Source organism: Chiloscyllium plagiosum, chromosome 2 (assembly GCF_004010195.1).
Source record: "Chiloscyllium plagiosum isolate BGI_BamShark_2017 chromosome 2, ASM401019v2, whole genome shotgun sequence".
In the NCBI taxonomy this organism is placed as follows: domain Eukaryota; kingdom Metazoa; phylum Chordata; class Chondrichthyes; order Orectolobiformes; family Hemiscylliidae; genus Chiloscyllium; species Chiloscyllium plagiosum.
Genome location: NC_057711.1, coordinates 900,765 through 920,196, shown reverse-complemented (window position 1 = coordinate 920,196; position 19,432 = coordinate 900,765). Strand labels below are relative to the sequence as shown.

At 45.4% G+C, this 19,432-nt stretch overlaps 1 protein-coding gene across 4 annotated transcripts in view; it reads right to left on the bottom strand.

The window, feature by feature from the left end:
- The window catches only part of LOC122556264 (nipped-B-like protein), a 536,293-nt gene that overhangs the window by 45,958 nt on the left and 470,903 nt on the right, over positions 1 to 19,432 (bottom strand). For all 4 annotated transcript variants that reach the window (XM_043702895.1, XM_043702901.1, XM_043702914.1 and 1 more), the window contains 2 exons: positions 4,320 to 4,510; positions 2,978 to 3,085 (listed from right to left, as the gene is read on the bottom strand). In XM_043702895.1, the coding sequence (XP_043558830.1) occupies positions 2,978 to 3,085; positions 4,320 to 4,510 (299 nt within the window). The remainder of the gene's footprint in view (positions 1 to 2,977; positions 3,086 to 4,319; positions 4,511 to 19,432) is intronic.

Sequence of the window (19,432 nt, the reverse complement as noted above, 5' to 3'; positions counted from 1 at the left end):
CAAGCTCAAGGGCTGAGGCTCCTTCAGCACTACCTCCTGGATCCCTCTACCTGCCTCACTCAGAGTCACACCCTCCTGTTCCTGACCACTGCCCAAATTCATGGTCGTTTATCTGAGGGGTGTGACTGCTTCCTGAAACACAGCTTCCAGGTAATGCTCTCCCTCACTACAGATGTGGTCACTCTGAACCACAATGGGGTCCACCAGCTTCCACATCATGCAGGTACAACACAGCAATTATATCAAAATTAGGCAGGAGCTGGGAAATGTGGATTGGACACAGCTATTAGAAGGGAAGTCCACATTTGATATTTGGGAGGCTTTCAAAGTTAGGTTAAAGATCATGCAGGATAGGCATGTCACGTTGAAAGCAAAGGATAGGAAAGACAAGATTCGTGAACTGTGGATGACAGGAGAAATGGTTCGACAAGCCAAGAGGAAAAGACCTACTTAAGGTCTAGGCAGCTAAGGACAGAATGGGCCCTGGAGGAATATCGGAAGAGTTGGACCAGTCTTAAATGAGTGGGCTAAAAGGGGTCATGAAATAGCTTGAGCTAACAGAATTAAGGAGAATCCCAAAGCATTTTATTCTTATATAAGAAGCAGGTGGGTAACTAGAGAAAAAGTTGGTCCACTAAAGGATAAGGAAGGAAGGCTGTGTCTCGAACCTGAGAAAATGGGTGAGACTCTCAATGATTACTTTGCATCAGTGTTCACTGAGGAGGGGGAGATGATGACAGCTCAGATTATAGTTAGAAGTTTGATTACTCTGGATCACGTTGACATAAGTAGGAAAGATGTGTTGGGTAGGCTAGAGGTTATTAAGGTGGACAAATCCTCAGGTCCAGATGGGATCTGTCCAGGTTGCTGAGGGAGGCAAGAGAGGAAATAGCTGGGTCCCTGACAGTTATCTTTGTAGCATCCTTAAACACAGGTGAGGTGCCGGAGGACTGGAGGGTTGCTCATGTTGTCTCCCTGTATAAGGAGGGTAGTAGGGATATTCCCGGTAATTACAGACCAGTGAGCCTGATGTCAGTAGTGGGAAAGTTGGAGAAGGTACTGATGGATAAAATCGATTTATATTTGGAAAAGAATGGGCTTACCAATTATGCACAAAATCATGTTGTCTGAGATATCATGCCGCACCAACTTAATAAAGTTCTTTGAGGAAGTAACCAAGTTGTTAGATGAAGGAAGGGCTGTTGATGTCATATACATGGACTTCAGTAAGGTGTTTGATAAGGTTGCCCATGGTAAACTAATAGAGAAAGTGAAGTCACATGGTGTGCAGGGTGTTCTAGCTAGGTGGATAAAGAATTGGTTGAGCAACAGGAGACAGAGAGTGGTAGTTGAAGGGAGTTTCTCGAAATGGAGAAAGGTGACCACTGGTGTTCCACAGGGGTCAGTGCTGGGGCCACTGTTGTTTGTAATATACATAAATGATCTGGCACTGTTGGTATGATCAGCAAGTTTGCAGATGACACAAAGATTGGTGGAGTAGCAGAAAGCATAGGGGACCGTCATAGAATACAGGAGGATATAGATAGACTGGAGAGTTGGGCGGAGAAGTGGAAGATGGAGTTCAATCCAGACAAATGTGAGGTGATGCATTTTGGGAAGTCTAATTCTAGAGCAAATTATACAATGAATGGAAGAGCCTTGAGAAAAGATGATGAGCAGAAAGATCTGGGAGTGCAGGTCCATTGTACCCTGAAGGTTGCTGTACAGGTGGATAGAGTGGTCAAGAAGGCATATGGTATTGGACGGGGTATTGAGTATAAGAGCTGGCAGGTCATGTTAAAATTGTACACAGCCTTGGTTTGGCCGCATTTGGAATCCTGTGTTCAGTTCTAGTCGCCACATTACCAAAAGGATGTGGACGCTTTGGAGAGAGTGCAGAGAAGGTTTATGAGGATTGCCTGGTATGGAAGGTGCTAGCTATGAAGAGATTTGAGTAGGTTAGGTTAATTTTCATTAGAAAAAAGGAGATTGAGGTGTACAAAATCATGAAGGATATAGAAGGGTAGATAGAGGTAAAGCTTTTTCCCCAGGATGAAGGAATCAATAATGAGAGGTCACACTTTCAAGGTGAGAGGTGAAAAGTTTAATGGGGATACATGCGGCAAGTACTTTACATAGAGGATGGTGTCTGGAACGTGTTGCCAACAGAAGTAGTAGAGAAAGCATGGTAGATTCATTTAAGATGTGTCTGGACTGATGCATGAGTAGGTGGGGAGCAGAAGGATACAGATACTTAGGAATTTGGCAACAGGTTTAGACAGTACATTTGGATCGGCTCAGGCTTGAAGGGCCTGTTCCTGGGCTGTGAATTTTCTTTGTTCTTTTTTGTTCTTAGATACCTATTCAACTCCCATAAATTATAAATCATCCAGTTAAATAGCTTTACCCTCAGCCTTTTTAAATAACTTCTAATTCTAAACTGATCAGCATTTATTTAATTACAGACAGAAAAAGAAAACTACAGATGCTGGAATCTAAAGTAGGCTAACAGGAGACTGGAAGAACACAGCAAGCCAGGCAGCATTTAATGCCTGTTCCAACCTTGGGACATTTCACAACCGTTTTAATGTAGGAATTGCAGGAGCCCATTTATGAACAGCAAGGTCACACAAAGTGAGATACATGAACTGATATTTTCTTTGTGTATTATAATATTAGTTGAAACATAGAGAATAATAAGAATGATCATGAACATTTGTCTTTTAATATTGTGCTACAAGGCCTTTTAAAGGTGACTCTGGGCCTCGGTTTGTCATTTCATTGGGAAGGTGGCACCATGACAGCACTAAAACATTTCAGTACTAAAACTTCAATCTCAATTAGATGGTCAATTCTGTCAAGCAACACTCGAACCTACTAACTTTTGACATGGGGAGGAATGCCTACGCTGAACCAAAGCTGACACCTTAATGACTGGTAATTCAGAATAACCTGGCAAAGGGAGGGAGTCACTTACATGTACAAATCCTGTGTACTTTTTATCTATTTCCACCAGCTGTTGATCTGATTTGTTGCGCATTGTTGATTCTGGATCTGTCCCAATGGCAATCAAATATGGCACACACTGTCCAAAGGAAACAAATAAGGACATGAAAAGGAAGCACTTATAAATCATGCAAACTGGGGCGCAGCCGCCATAATACTAGAAAGTGGAGACTCTTAATCCACTAATGCCTATACGCTATACAGTCACTGAAAAGTTGGACAAACCACCATTGCTGTAACAACGGGACAGAAGCAATGATAGAACACTCACCAGTGCCTAAATGAGAGTAGAACTTCAGGTGAAACTTATGACTATATTGGATAGTGTCACTTCCTTGGCCAATATTTTGTGCACTAACCAGTTTGTCATTGAACACGCTGTTATTGCACTGAAAAACTATATGTCAGCTACTCTCAAAAATTATTTCAATAGCAACAATCTACCCAGTCACCTCTGCCAGGAACAAGGAGCTGTTGTGAACATAATAACTTCCAGGTCTGCCTTGAATTGGACACATAATGTTGCCATTCCACCATCTTTGCTTGGTCAATATTGTGGATATATCATCGTTACATCAGCACCATTGGTATGAAGATGGAAACAGCTCAAGAAGATTCTATGTTTAATAGTCTCATGATCAATATAGGAATCATGGGTTATGGGGAAAAGACAGGCAAGAAGAGTCGAGGATTAACAGATCAGCCATGATTTTATTGAATGGCAGTGCAGATTTGATGGGCCAAATGACCTACTTCTGCATCTTATGGTCCAAGATCCATATCAACTTGGCGCAATTATGGATAAGCAAAAAAACATGCTTGGCGACAGGACGACCTTGCCTGTTTCACTGGGCAGCTACATAGGTTGCTGTGTAGAGATCTGAGAAATGGTAGTACAGACTACATTGAACCACAGATAAATAGCACTGTAAACTGATTGACCAACTCCAATGGGCAATGTTACTGAATTGCAAAGCATTTGCAACATACTTGAGGTTCCTGCAAAAGCATCATGCAGAACCTTCAACAACTTTCTACAACTTAAGACACACCCTTTCAATTAGTTATGATAAGTCATTCACAAAGTTTTTGTTTTGCAAAAAACAGAGTTTTTCAATAGGAAATTTTGATTTCAAAGAAACCCTGACAGAAATAATGGTGATCAGAAAAAAAGCACTTAGCAGAATGCTCAAAAAGAGTAATGAAGTGCAATGGTTGCAACAATGTTTAAACATGCTCTAAACATTTAATGCACATGAAATGGTAAAACAAGATGCAGCAATCACAGATGTCAACACATAAACATAACTTACTTGGACAGGGTGGACCAATCCCTGGTTTAGCGTCAGAGCAATAACATTAAGTGCAAAGTGGCGCACAGGAGAGTGTGTGTGGAAAAAAGCTTCCAGAACCTGTTTGAGGTAGAGCTGCATGATGGAACTGCTCATCCCTGAGGAAATATCACCCATCTCCTTTAGATCTTCCTGTTTGGACACTTTCTTCCCTGTGAGAAAAGAAAGAGTTAATTCTACAGAGTATGCCTAATACAAATATTTGTTGCACTCCTCAAGGACATAAGAACTAGGAGTAGATCATATGGTATGTTGAGCTAATTCCACCATTTAATACAATGGCTGATTTTGGATTTCAACTTCACTTTCTTGCCTGCTCTCAAAATCCTTCAGTTCCCTGAGAGAGCAAAAAAATGTCCCTCCCCAAATTACATGAATTCAACTATTACTCCATGCTAAGATTGCAACATGCATTCTCTATCTCCTGTGGTTACACCTTTTGCAAAATGGCTCTCATTCACACACATCATATTTCCTCACTCTTCAAAGGTTGTATTCCATTTCAGCCAGAGACCAAGGTTAATATTTGTCTGGAATGTGTCAGTTTACCGCTTAGTACTTTCAAAAACATTAATAAGCAAAGGGATGTGGGCACTGCCAGTTGGGCAAGCATGAACTGCCCATTCCTGATTGAGATGATGTTGATGAGCTGCCATCTTGAATTGGTGCACTCCTCGAGGTACATCCACAATGTTGTTAGAAAGGGATTTCCAAGAATCTCTCCCATTGACCGTGAAGAAACATTGATTTAATTACAAATCAATTTGGTGAGTGGCTTTGGAAAGGAGCTTACAAGCGATAGCATTCCGATTTGCGTGTTCTAGATGTTAAGAGGTAACATATTCAGAAGGTATCACTGAGGGAGCCTCAAGATGTTGCAGTGCACCTGATAGATGATATACGGTGCTGCCATATACGTTGAAGTTGGAGGGCGTAAGCACTGAAAGAGTTAGATGGGGTCAAGTAGGCTGCTTTGTCCTGGATGATAGCAAGGTTTTTGAATGTTGTTAGAGTTGGATTTTTCTGGTCATGTCAGAATCTGAAACTGGAGCAGTTCAGTTTCTTCTCTGCTCATTGCTTCTCTGTTTAACTCTGCCAAACAGCCTTTCCTGTTCCTTTTTCTTCTGGTCTTATGCAGTCAGTTCCTGCTTTCATTTACCAACAGAAAAGGTGGCTGAGCAGCTGCACTACTGATTGAGCTAATTGAGTCTTACAAGTATACAGCTGCTAGAATGGTCTATAGACTAATCTAAGGATAACGAGAGAAAAGCATACCTCACTCATCCTCACCAGTCTGCCTGCTGCAAAAGCATTTGTCCATGAATAGTATTGATAAGAGTTCTTGTGGGGAAAAAGTCCCATCTTAATATTAAAGGAGAAAGTGAGGACTGCAGATCCTGGAGATCAGAGCTGAAAAATGTGTTGCTGGAAAAGCGCAGGAGGTCAGGCAGCATCCACAGAGCAGGAGAATCGACGTTTCGGGCATAAGTCCTTCTTCAGGAATGAGGAGGGTTCCAGCTTTTCCAGCAACACATTTTTCAGCATCTTCATATTAATACTAACCTGCATTGTGTTGTATTACACTTTCACATTACTAAATGGGTCAGACTTTGAACAGATCGAGCAATTCATGAGGCGCTGAGGACCATCAGCAGCAGCTGAACTGCACTTCAAAACCATCTGCAACCTCATGGCCCAGCATAATTACCATCAACCCAGGGGATTAAGCCTGGTTCAAACGAGGAACTGCAGGAAGGCGTGCCAGAATTCAAACCTGCGTCCCCAGATCGTTAACTGGGACTATGAAGTTGCAGTCCAATGCTGATACCACTAGGTTATCATCTTACCTCTAACAGCACCTACTCAATAATAACATACTGACTGACATCCCGTTTCGGTTCTACTAGGACAACTCAGCTTCTGACCACATTACAGTCTTGAGTCATATGTGGACAAAAGAACTAAATTCCAGAGGTGAGGTGACAGCGACAGCCCTTGACATCAAGGTCATTTCTGACAGAATTGAGGGAATATACTCCAGTAGTTGGAGTCATAACTGGCACAAAGGAAAATCAGAAAAAGAATACAGCACAGGAACATGCCCTTTGGTCTCCAAGCCTGCGCTGACACATTTTTGCCCTTTCATACTAAAACTAATCTTCAGTGACAGGATCCGTACCCCTTTATTCACTTCCTATTCATGTAATCATTCAGGTTCTTGAGTGCTGCTTCCAACACCTCGTCTGGCAGCATGCTCCAGGCACTCACTACTCTGTGAGAAAAACCTGCGTTGCACTGCTGCCTCACAGTGCCGGAGACCCGGGTTCAATTCCTGCCTCAGGCGACTGACTATATGGAGTTTGCACGTTCTCCCCGTGTCTGCGTGGGTTTCCTCCGGGTGCTCCGGTTTCCTCCCACAGTCCAAAGATGTGCAGGTCAGGTGAATTGGCCATGCTAAATTGCCCGCAGTGTTAGGTAAGGGGTAAATGTAGGGGTATGGGTGGGTTGCGCTTCGGCAGATCGGTGTGGACTTGTTGGGCCGAAGGGCCTGTTTCCACACTGTAATGTAATGTAATATCTGTTTTCAACTCCCTCCTCTATACCTTAAACCTGTGTGCCCCAGTAATTGACCTGTTCACCCGCGAAAAAGCCTCATGCTTTCCACCTCATCAATGCCATTCACAAGCTTATAAACTCCCACTAGGGCACCCCTCAACTTCATGTTCCAGTGAAAACCAACCCAGTCTATCCAATCTTTCTTCATAGCTAAAATCACCCAGAACAGGCAGCATTCTTGTAAACCTCTTCTGTACCCTCTCCAAAACATCCACATTTTTCTGGTAGTATGGTGACCAGAACTATACACAATATCCCAAGTGTGGCCCAACTAAAATTCTATAAAGCTGCAGCATAACTTGTCCATCTTTATTCTCAATGCCCCCTCCAATGAAGGCAAACATCCCATAGGCCTTTTTCACTAGCTTATCTACCTGCACTGCCACCTTCGATGATCTGTGGACCTGCACACCCAGAGCCCCTGCGTAGCAATACTCCAAAGGGTGCTGTTATTCACTGTATAATTTCCACCTGTACCTGACCTTCCAAAATATATCACCTCACACTTGTCTGGATTAAACTCCATTTGCCATCTTTCTGCCCATGCTTCCAACTCATCTATATCCTGCAGTATCTTCTGACAATCCTCCTCACTATCCGCAACTCCACTAATCTTTGAATCGTCTGCAAGCTTACTAATTAGACCAGCTATGTTTCCTCCATATCATTCATGTAGACCAGAGGTCCCAACACTGACCCATGTGTCACAACCACCTATCACAACCCTCCATTCCGAAAAGCATCCTTCCACCGCTACCCTCTGTCTCCTATCACTAAGCCAGTTTCGTATCCATCTTGCCAGTTCACCCTGATACATGTGACTTCACCTTTTGCACCTATCTGCCATGAGGGACCTTGTCAAAGGCTTTACTGAAGTCCATGTAGACAACATCAACTGCTTTTTCCTCAATCATCTTCGTCACCTTCTCAAAAAAAAAACTCAATCAAGTTAGTGCGGCACAATCTTCCTCGTGCCAAAGCATGCTGTCTATCGCTAATAAGTCCATTAGCACCAAATGCATATAGATCTTGTCCCTGAGAATCTTTTCCAATAACTTCCTTATTACTGACATGAGGGTCACGGGCCTGTATCTTCCTGGATCATTCCTGCTATCCTTCTTAAACAATGGGATAACATTAGGTATTCTCCAGGCAAAAGTGAGGACTGCAGATGCTGGAAATCAGAGTCTAGATTAGAGTAGTGCTGGAAAAGCACAGCAGGTCAGGTAGCATCCGAGGAGCAGGAAAATCGATGTTCTGGGCAAAAGCCCTACATCAGAAATTAACAATTCCTGATTGAAGGGCTTTTGCTCGAAACGTCGATTTTCCTGCTCCTCGGATACTGCCTAACCTGCTGTGCTTTTCTGCACCACTCTAACCTAGACTTAGGTATTCTCCAGTTGTGGTCAAAGAGCATTCAAAGATGTCTGTCAATGCTCCAGCAATTTGTCCTCATGCCTTCCTCAATATTCTGGGATAAATCCTATCAGGACCCAGGGACTCTGAGGTTTTTCGAGGCCAGTCATTCCAGCTCCAGGACATCTCTTGTGGAGTTCCTCAGGGTAGTGACCTAGGACCAAATATCTTCAGCCGTTTCATTTTAAAAGTCAGAAGTTGGAGATGTTCGCTGGTGATTGCACAAAGTTCAACACCATACATAACTCCTCAAATATTGAAGCAGTCTGTGTTCAAGTGCAGTATCCCTGGAGTATTCCATGTTCATCGCAGCATACATCACATCATCAGTGACAATCAGTGACCACCTCACCAAGATCTTCCCTGCACCTCCTCTTCTTGCCTTCAAACAACTACCAAATATCAAACAGACCATTTACAACAAACTACCCAGCCTTCATGACATCGACCATAACACCGCACAAATCTGCCATGGCAACCTCTGCAAGACATGTCATCAACACAGATACGAACATCTCATACCACATGTAGGGCAGATACTCATGTGACTCTGCCAATATGGTCTTTCTCATATATTGCAGGCAAGGATGCCCAAGGTATTGTATATTGGCAAGATGAAGCAGACACTACAACAACGGATGAATGGATACCATGCAACAATTGCTAGACAGGGATGTTCCCTCCAAGTCGGGGAACACTTCGGCCGTCGAGGACATTCGGTCACAGATCTTCAGGTAAATATCCTCCAAAGCAGACTTCGGGACACACAACAATGCAGAGTTGCTGAGTAGAGGCTGATGGCCAAGTTTGGTACCCTCAGGGTGGCCTCAACCAGGACCTTGGGTTCATGTCACACTACAGGTGACCCCACCTGTCTCACCCACCTTGCCTCATACACGCAGCCCCCGCGCTCGCTCTCTCCCCCTCACACGCAGCCCCCGCGCTCGCTCTCTCCCCCTCACACGCAGCCCCCGCGCTCGCTCTCTCCCCCTCACACGCAGCCCCCGCGCTCGCTCTCTCCCCCTCACACGCAGCCCCCGCGCTCGCTCTCTCCCCCTCACACGCAGCCCCCGCGCTCGCTCTCTCCCCCTCACACGCAGCCCCCGCGCTCGCTCTCTCCCCCTCACACGCAGCCCCCGCGCTCGCTCTCTCCCCCTCACACGCAGCCCCCGCGCTCGCTCTCTCCCCCTCACACGCAGCCCCCGCGCTCGCTCTCTCCCCCTCACACGCAGCCCCCGCGCTCGCTCTCTCCCCCTCACACGCAGCCCCCGCGCTCGCTCTCTCCCCCTCACACGCAGCCCCCGCGCTCGCTCTCTCCCCCTCACACGCAGCCCCCGCGCTCGCTCTCTCCCCCTCACACGCAGCCCCCGCGCTCGCTCTCTCCCCCTCACACGCAGCCCCCGCGCTCGCTCTCTCCCCCTCACACGCAGCCCCCGCGCTCGCTCTCTCCCCCTCACACGCAGCCCCCGCGCTCGCTCTCTCCCCCTCACACGCAGCCCCCGCGCTCGCTCTCTCCCCCTCACACGCAGCCCCCGCGCTCGCTCTCTCCCCCTCACACGCAGCCCCCGCGCTCGCTCTCTCCCCCTCACACGCAGCCCCCGCGCTCGCTCTCTCCCCCTCACACGCAGCCCCCGCGCTCGCTCTCTCCCCCTCACACGCAGCCCCCGCGCTCGCTCTCTCCCCCTCACACGCAGCCCCCGCGCTCGCTCTCTCCCCCTCACACGCAGCCCCCGCGCTCGCTCTCTCCCCCTCACACGCAGCCCCCGCGCTCGCTCTCTCCCCCTCACACGCAGCCCCCGCGCTCGCTCTCTCCCCCTCACACGCAGCCCCCGCGCTCGCTCTCTCCCCCTCACACGCAGCCCCCGCGCTCGCTCTCTCCCCCTCACACGCAGCCCCCGCGCTCGCTCTCTCCCCCTCACACGCAGCCCCCGCGCTCGCTCTCTCCCCCTCACACGCAGCCCCCGCGCTCGCTCTCTCCCCCTCACACGCAGCCCCCGCGCTCGCTCTCTCCCCCTCACACGCAGCCCCCGCGCTCGCTCTCTCCCCCTCACACGCAGCCCCCGCGCTCGCTCTCTCCCCCTCACACGCAGCCCCCGCGCTCGCTCTCTCCCCCTCACACGCAGCCCCCGCGCTCGCTCTCTCCCCCTCACACGCAGCCCCCGCGCTCGCTCTCTCCCCCTCACACGCAGCCCCCGCGCTCGCTCTCTCCCCCTCACACGCAGCCCCCGCGCTCGCTCTCTCCCCCTCACCCCCCGCTCTCTCTCTCTTCCCCTCACTCATACATACAAATCTACGGGGATGGATTTGCATTTGCAGATACATTCTATTGTGCTCAAAAAGCACACAATTTGTAGACAGTCAGCGTGTCATTTTATAAATTCCTGCTTTGGAAATAAGATCAGTCTGACTCCAAGTTAAAACACAGACAGATTCTAAACAAGGTCTGACACCTAAAATGCATTGCTTGTCCCTTCCTGAATACACTGACAAAGTATTTAGTTACCTTGGGGCAGTGACTTGAAAGAAATTCTGGGATTTGCATTTTAATCAGTTGAAACCTGCATCTCCTTTCTAACTCCTTCAAAGACCCTTTGATCTTTTACTTATAAATTGTGTGTCTGATGCCTCCTCTCTCACTACACCTGATAAAGGAGCAATGCTCTAAAAGCTCATGCTTTTAAATAAATCTGTTGACCAAATACATTAACACTATCCAGGTTTAAGCTGCCAAGTGGCAAGTGTGCTGGACAATTGCCATCTCCAATATCAGACAACATCCCTTGATATTCCATGGACGTATCACTGAACCTTGCCAATTAACTATATCGAGGAGAAAGTGAAGACTGCAGATGCTGGAGATCAGAGCTGAAAATGTGTTGCTGGAAAAGCGCAGCAGGTCAGGCAGCATCATCGACGTTTCGGGCATGAGCCCTTCTTCAGGAATCAGATTCCTGAAGAAGGGCTCATGCCCAAAACGTCGATTCTCCTACTCCTTGGATGCTGCCTGACCTGCTGCGCTTTTCCAGCAACACATTTTCAGCAATTAACTATATCCCAGAGATTACCACAGACCAGAAACTAAATTGGACCACCGGTATAAATATAGTGGCTGCAAGAGACAAAATACTAAGAAAATGGCAGTAAGTAACTCAGCTCTTGGCTTCCCAAAACTTATCCACCATCTAGAAGGCACAATTCAGTAGGGTAATTAAATAATATCCACTTGCCTGGATGAGGGCAGCATTTAAGAAGCTTGACACCGTCCAGAACATAAGAGTCTGCTTGATCAGCACATCAACAATCATTCAGTCACTCCATCACTGACACTCTAACAACAGGATTGTGTACCATCAACAAGATGTACTGCAGAAATTCACCAAAGATCCTGTGACACCACCATCCAAATGCACAATCACTACTAACCAGAAGGACAAAGACAGCAGACATGTAGGCACACCAATGCCTTCAAGTTCTCCTCCAAGCCAATAACTTGGGAATATATTAACTGTTTCTTCAGTGTCGCTGAGTTAAAAGTCCTGGAATTCCCTTCATGTGGACTGCAGTGGTTCAAGACAGTAGCTCACCACTACTTTCTCAAGGGGCAATTAGGGATGGGCAATAAGTGCTGGGTCAACCAGCAAACCCACATTCCACAATTGAATTTAGAAAAAAAGAGGTTGCAATTTATTTTAAAAGTGGTGAAAGGTCAGAAATTAGATTTAGAATTGTAGATTTCTGAAACAACAATGTTGTAAATCGTTGCGAAGATGGCTGCTCCTTTAACAAGGTTATTCCGTTCTTTTCTTGAGAGAGGTCGTAAAGGCAGAGGTGCTGAAATATCTGAACTGGCTACTTTAATAATGGCTAACAGATGCTGCCTAAGTCAACAATCAGAAAAGACTTTCCTGTTTTCTTTTAAAAATACTTGAACAATGAAAGGGAAGTGGCTAGTTCTTGCAGTTCAGGGTTTTTTTCTAGTTTAGGGTTAGTTTTACCTGGGGAGCCAAAGAAACAGCTCCATGGTAATCCTTCTCTCTCTCTCTGACATCTCTCTCCTGTGTTTGAATGTACCTTTTTTTGCCAAGGGGTGCATTTATGGTATTTTGCAGGAAATTGGAACTGTTCTTTGTTAAGTTGCGTTTTTATGTTAGTTGGGTTTTCAAACAGTTATGTTATTCTAAATTCAGTTTTCTTTTGTAAATAAACTGTTTTGTTTAAAACAGAGTGGTTTGATTAGCTGCGATGCTCCTGGAATATTCACCTTCTATCTGCTTAAAACAACTAGAAAAGTTAGATTCTGGGCTACTTTCTAAAAATGTTTTGAGGGGGTCTGCCCTGGCCCATAACATCGTCAAAATGTGGAAATTTCTCAAAGATGCTACCTGACCTGAATCTTTTCAGTTTTGTTTTATTACATAACCACAACATACCAAGACAAATAAATAGCAAGTGGGACAGAACGCCTGCATTTCATCGGAGGCTCACTGATGATCATGGTGACAAAAAGTCTGAAAACAAAGCCACCAGCTCAGCGAGCAAACTTACTACCTGAGCCACAAATCTTCTCCAAAATTTGTTTTATTATTTCAGCTCTCTGCTGCTAATGCTAGGAATAAAATATAATTAAGCTGAATTTATGCATTGTATTTTGTGCATTAAGGTGGGTAGGGGCAAGGTAAGTTTCTTTTAATGAAATGTTGGCACCACTGGCTATGCCAGCATTTATTGCCTCACCTTAACTGCATTAAAGAAGGTGATATACTCATTTTAGGAAACGCATGTATTTACTTTGAAGTCGTGGTGAGTTTAGATTGTTATTTGTTTAGGTTTCTGAGGAGGGAAATAAGCTGAAGGGAAAAAAAATTACACCTAATGGTAGCACAGAAATTCACTGAAAGGAAACAGATCAAAGCTGTGCAAATTGAGTCTGAGGAAGGAACCTAACTATGGAGATACAGGTAACTCTTCATTGAGGTGGGTAAAAACATTGCTTGGAAAAAGGGAATAGGGTGCATTTATATCCTTCTCTGATGTCAGTAATGACATTTTTCCAGCCCATCATTTAATCTAACATAATTAAGTTCAGATCTGGCAGCGTCTGTGGACTGAAAGCAGAATCAAATGTTTCAGGTTCAATGACTCTTGATCAGAACTGACGTTTTCAGACCTACTACATTCTGTTTCAAATATCTAGCATCTGTGTGTTTTGCTTATAATGTATTCTTGTTTAACATTTCTTTTATCTTAAAAACAAAGAAAATAGGAGTGGGTGGCATGGTAGCACAGTGGTTAGCAATGCTGTCTCACAGTGCCAGAGATCCGGGCTCAATTCCCACCTCAGGCAACTGTCTGTGTGGAGTTTGCACATTCTCCCCGTGTCTGCATGGGTTTCCTCCCACAGTCCAAAAATGTGCAGGTCAGGTGAATTGGCCAGGCTAAATTGCCTGTAGTATTAGGTGAAGGGGTAAATGTAAATGAATGGGTGCGTTGCTCTTCGGAGGGTCGGTGTGGACTTGTTGGGCCGAAGGGCCTGTTTCCACACTAAGTAATGTAATGTAATCTAAGGAGTTGGCCATTCAACCTTTTGAGCCTGCCCTGCCTATCAATATGACTGATTACCCAACTCAGTACTCTGTTCCCACTTTCTCCTATACCCTTTGATCCCTCTTGTCCAAATCTAACTCCTTGAAAATATTATGTTTTTACTGCAACCACATTGAGGCAGACAATTCCACAGGCTCATCATTCTGTGGGTGAAGAAAGTTTTCCACAACTTAGTCCCAAAAGATTTGCTCCTTATTCTTAAACTATGATCCCTGGTCTGACCCCCCTTCCCCCCCAATGCTTCTAAAATCCCGTGAATATGATGTAACGGACTCTCTCTCTCCTTGTCAGTTGTCATTCCAGGAATCAATGTGGTAAACCTTTGTTGTACTTAGTCTATCACAAGAGCATCCTTCCTCAGATAAGGAGATCAAAATTGCATTCAGTGTTCCAGGTTTAGCCTCACCGATTGACTATGTGCAGCAAGATATCTTTGTTGCTGTACTCAAATCAAAGATACAGTTTGCCACTTTTACTGCCTGTGGCACCTATCCACTTAATTTCTGTGCCTGAGGATCATAAGACCATAAGATATAGGAGAAGAATTATGCCATTCAGCCTATCAACCCTGCTTCGATCATGGCCGAAATGTTTCTCAATTCTCCCGACAACCTTCGCCCCCGTACTAATCAAGAACCTATTTATCTCTTAAATATACTTGATGTGGAGGTGCCAGCATTGGACTGGTGTGGACAAAGTTAAAAATCACAACACCGGGTTTTGTACAAATTATTTCAAATAAACCTGTTGAACTATAACCTTAACTATACTCGAGTTGGACTCCACAGTTTTCTGCAGCAACGAGTTCCACAGATTCACTATATCCGGCTGAAGAAATTCCTCATATTCCAGTTCTACAGGGTTGCCCCTTCATACTGAAGCTATGCCCTTGGGTTCTAGTCTCTCTTACTAGTCGACATATTTTCTCCATGTCGACTCTACCCAGGTCTCTCATATTCCATAAGTTTCAATCAAATCCCTCTCATCCTTCTAAACTCCAAATACAGTGCCACAGTCCTCAAATGCTCCTGTGATAAGCCCTTCATCCCCAGAATCATTCCTTTAAACTTCCCCTGGACCCTCTCCAACACCAGCACATCCATCCTTAAATATGGAGCCCAAAACGGTTCAAAATATTCCAAATATGGTCTGAACAGAGCTTTATACAACTTCAGTGGTACAATTTCTACATTGTATTCCATCTGTCACATTTCTGCCATCTCCTCGCCTGTCCAAGTCTTTCTGCAGCCTCCCCACTTCCTCAACGAGACACCCACCTATCTTTGTGCCATCTACAAACTTAGCAAGAATGCCCTCAGTTTCTTTGTCCATGTATAATGTGAATATCGGCGGTCACATCAGTACTTACACCCAGGTCTTGTTGAACATTTCCCTCTCTCAATTTGCAGCCAGCCATTCAAACAATAATCCGGCTTCCTGTTTTTGCTATCAAAGTGGATAACCTCACATTTATCCACATTGTACTGCATCTCCTACGCATTTGCACACTTACTCAGCCTGCCCAAATCACACTGCAATATCTCTGTATCCTTCTCATCCTTCCATCCAGCTTTGTGTCCCTTGTAAATTTTGAGATATTATGTTTAATTCACTCATCTAAATCATTAATATATTATTCTAAATAACTGGGGTCCTTGTGGCACCTCACTAGTCACTGCCTGCCATTTATTCCTACTGTTTCCAGTCTGTACACCAATTTGCTATCTAATTATGTAGGAGGGAGGGGTTCAGATTTGTGGGACATTGGGACCGTTTCTGGGAACGGTGGGACTATTACAAATTGGTTGGTCTACACCTGAACCAGACTGGAACTAATGTCCTTGGAGGAGTTTTTGCGATTGCGCTGGGGAGAGTTTAAACAAACGTGGCAAGGGGCTGAGAACCAGAAGAGATGACTAGGAGACAGTGAGGTGGAAACCAGAGACTGTAGGGTTCATGAAGTTAGCATCACCAAGGGGAAGGTGTAGGCAGAGAGCAGATGAACGCAAAAGAACTGGCGACCTGAAGTGCATATACTTTAATGCAAGGAGCAAAGTGGGTAAGACAGATGAACTTCGGGCTTGGATTGGTGCCTGGGAGTATGACGTTATTGCGATCACAGAGACTTGGTTGAAGGAAGGGCATGATTGGCAACTAAATGTTCCAGAATATAGATGCTTCAATTAGGACAGGGAGACAAGTAAAAGCAGGAAGGTTGCATTGCTGGTTAGGGATGATATCACGGCTGTGCTGAAGGAGGACATTATGGAGGGCTTGGGTAGTGAACCATTATGGGTTAGCTGAGAAATAAGAAGAGTGCAGTTACTATGATGGGGGCTGTATTACAGGCCTCTCAACAGTGAGCGTGAGGTAGAACAACAAAGTAAACAAATTATGGAAAGATGTAGAAGAAACAGTGTGGTGGTGGTGGGAGATTCAAATTTTCCCAACAGTGACTGGGGTACACAGTATCAGTGTCAGAGGTCTGCATGGGGTAGAATTTGTAAGGAGCATCCAGGAACGTCTGAGAGCAGTATGTCAATAGTCCAACAAGGGAAGGGGCCATATTGGACCTGGTGTTGGGGAATCAGCCAGGCCAAGTGGTAGAAGTTGCAGTGGGGAATTTCTCTGGGAATAGTGACCACAATTCTGTAAGTTTTAGAATACTCGTAGACAAAGATGAGAGTGGTCCTAAGGGAAGAGTACTAAACTGGGCCAAAGCCAATTATATGAAAATTCGGCAGAGGCTGAGAAATGTGGATTGGGGGCAGTAATTTGAAGGGAAGTCCACACTTGATATGTGGGAGTCTTTCAAAGTAGGTTGAAGATTGTGCAGGATAGGCAAAGGGATAAAATCTATTTATATTTGGAAAAGAAGGGGCTTATCAGTGATAGGGAACATGGTTTTGTGCAGGAGGAGATTGTGCCTTACCAACTTAATAGAGTTCTTTGAGGAAGTAACCAAGCTGATAGGGCTGTAGATGTCATATACATGGACTTTAGTAAGGCATTTGATAAGGTTCCCCATGGTAGACTAATGGAGAAAGTGAAGTCATGTGTGCTGGGTGTTCTAGCTAGGTGGATAAAGAACTGGTTGAGCAACAGGAGACAGTAGTTGTTGAAGGGACTTTCTCGAAATGGAGAAAGGTGACCAGTGGTGTTCCACAGGGGTCAATGGCTGGGGCCACTGTTGTTTGTGATATACATAAATGATCTGGAAGAGGGCATTGTTAGTCTGATCACTAAGTTTGCAGATGACACGAAGATTCATGGAGTGGCAGAAAGCATAAGGGACTGTCAAAGAATACAGGAGAATATAGATAGACTGGTGAGTTGGGCGGAGAAGTGACAGATGGAGTTCAATCCGGGCAAATGTGAGGTGATGCATTTTGGGAAGTCTAATTCTAGAGCGAATTATACAGTAAACTGAAGAGCCTTGAGAAAAGTTGATGAGCAGAGAGATCTGGGAGTGCAGGTCAATTGTACCCTGAAGGTGGCTGCACAGGTAGATAGAATGGTCAAGAAGGCATATGGTATGCTTGCCTTCACTGGACAGGGTATTGAGTATAAGGGCTGGCAGGTCATGTTAACATTGTACAAGATTTTGGCTCAGCCGCATTTAGAATACTGTGTACAATTCTGGTCACAACCATACCAAAAGGATGTGGATGCTTTGAAGAGGGCGCAGAGAGGGTTTATGAGGATGTTGCCTGGTATGGAAGGTGCAAGCTATGAAGAGAGGTTGAGTAGGTTTGGATTGTTTTCATTAGAAAAAAGGAGATTGAGGGGGGACCTGATTGTGGTCGACAAATCATGAAGGGTATAGACAGGGTAGATAGAGATAAGCTTCCCCCCCCCCCGCCGAGAGTGAGGGATTCAATAACAAGCGGTCACATGTTCAAGGTGAGAGGTGAAAAGTTTCAGGGGATACACGTGGCAAGTACTTTACACAGAGGGTCGTAGGTGACTGGAACGTGTTGCCAGCAGAGGTAGTAGAGGCAGGTATGATAGATTCATTTTAGGTGCGCCGGGACAGATGCACGAGTAGGTGGGAAACAGAGCGATACAGATCCTTAGGAATTGGCAATGGGTTTTGGACAATGGATTTGGATTGGCTCAGGCTTGGAGGGCCAAAGGGCTTCTTCCTGGCTGTAAAGTTTCTCTGTCCTTTGTTCTTTCTTTGACAGAGGACTAGCTGACTGACAGAAGGCAGAGGGTGGGCTTAAAAGGAGTCTTTTTCAGGATGGTAACCAGTGATTAATGGAGCTCCGCAGGGGTCAGTGTGGGATCACAGCTATTCAAGTCACACATTAATGATCTAGACAAAGGAACGGAGGGCAATGTTGCTAGGTTTGCAGATGACACAAAGATACATAGAGGGACAGGTAGTGGTGAGGAAGTGGGGAGACTGCAAAACGACTTGTACAGGTTAGGAGAGTGGGCAGAGAAGGGGCAGGAAATGGTGAGGTTATGCACTTTGCTAGGTGTAATAGAGTTTAGATTAGATTAGATTACTTACAGTGTGGAAACAGGCCTTCAGCCCAACAAGTCCACACCGATCTGCTGAAGCGCAACCCACCCAGACCCATTCCTCTACATTTACCCCTTCACCTCACACTACGGGCAATTTAGCATGGCCAATTCACCTAACTTGCACATTTTTTTGGACTGTGGGAGGAAACCGGAGCACCGGGAGGAAACCCACTCAGACACGGAGAGAATGTGCAAACTCCACACAGAGAGTCACCTGAGGCGGGAATTGAACCTGGCGCTGTGAGGCAGCAGTGCTAACCACTGTGCCACCGTGCCGCCTGCGAAGTTGTACAATCTTTTCTAACTGGGGGGCAGGCTTTGGAAATCTGAACATAAGAACATAAGAGCTAGGAGGAGGAGGCGGCCATTTGGCCCGTCCAGCCTGCTCTGCCATTCAATAAGATCTTCGCTGATATTTTCGTGGCCTCAGCTCCACTTACTCACCCTCTCACCATAATCCTTAATTCCTTCATTATTTGAAAAAACATTTATCCTAACTTTAAAAACATTTACTGAAATAGCATAATACTACTTCACTGGGAATTCCATGGATTCACAACCCTTTGGGTGAAGAGGTTCCTTCTCAATTCAGTCCTAAGTCTGCTCCCCCTAATTTTGAGACTATGCCCTCTTGTTAGAGTTTCACCTGCCAGTGGAAACATCCTTCCACCCTGGCAATGCCTTTCTTCAACCTCTACCATCAGAGAGAAGGTACAGAAGCCTGAACATACGCACCAGCCGGTTTCTAAAAAGGTTTCTACTCTACTGTTGTTAGAATACTGAATGGACTCACAAACTCTTCGTATTCGCCTGTACCTGCGTTTTGGCTTTTTCCGCTGTTTACCTATTATTTACTTATCTATGTTACTTAACTCTGCAATCCGCCTGTATTGCTCGCAAGAGAA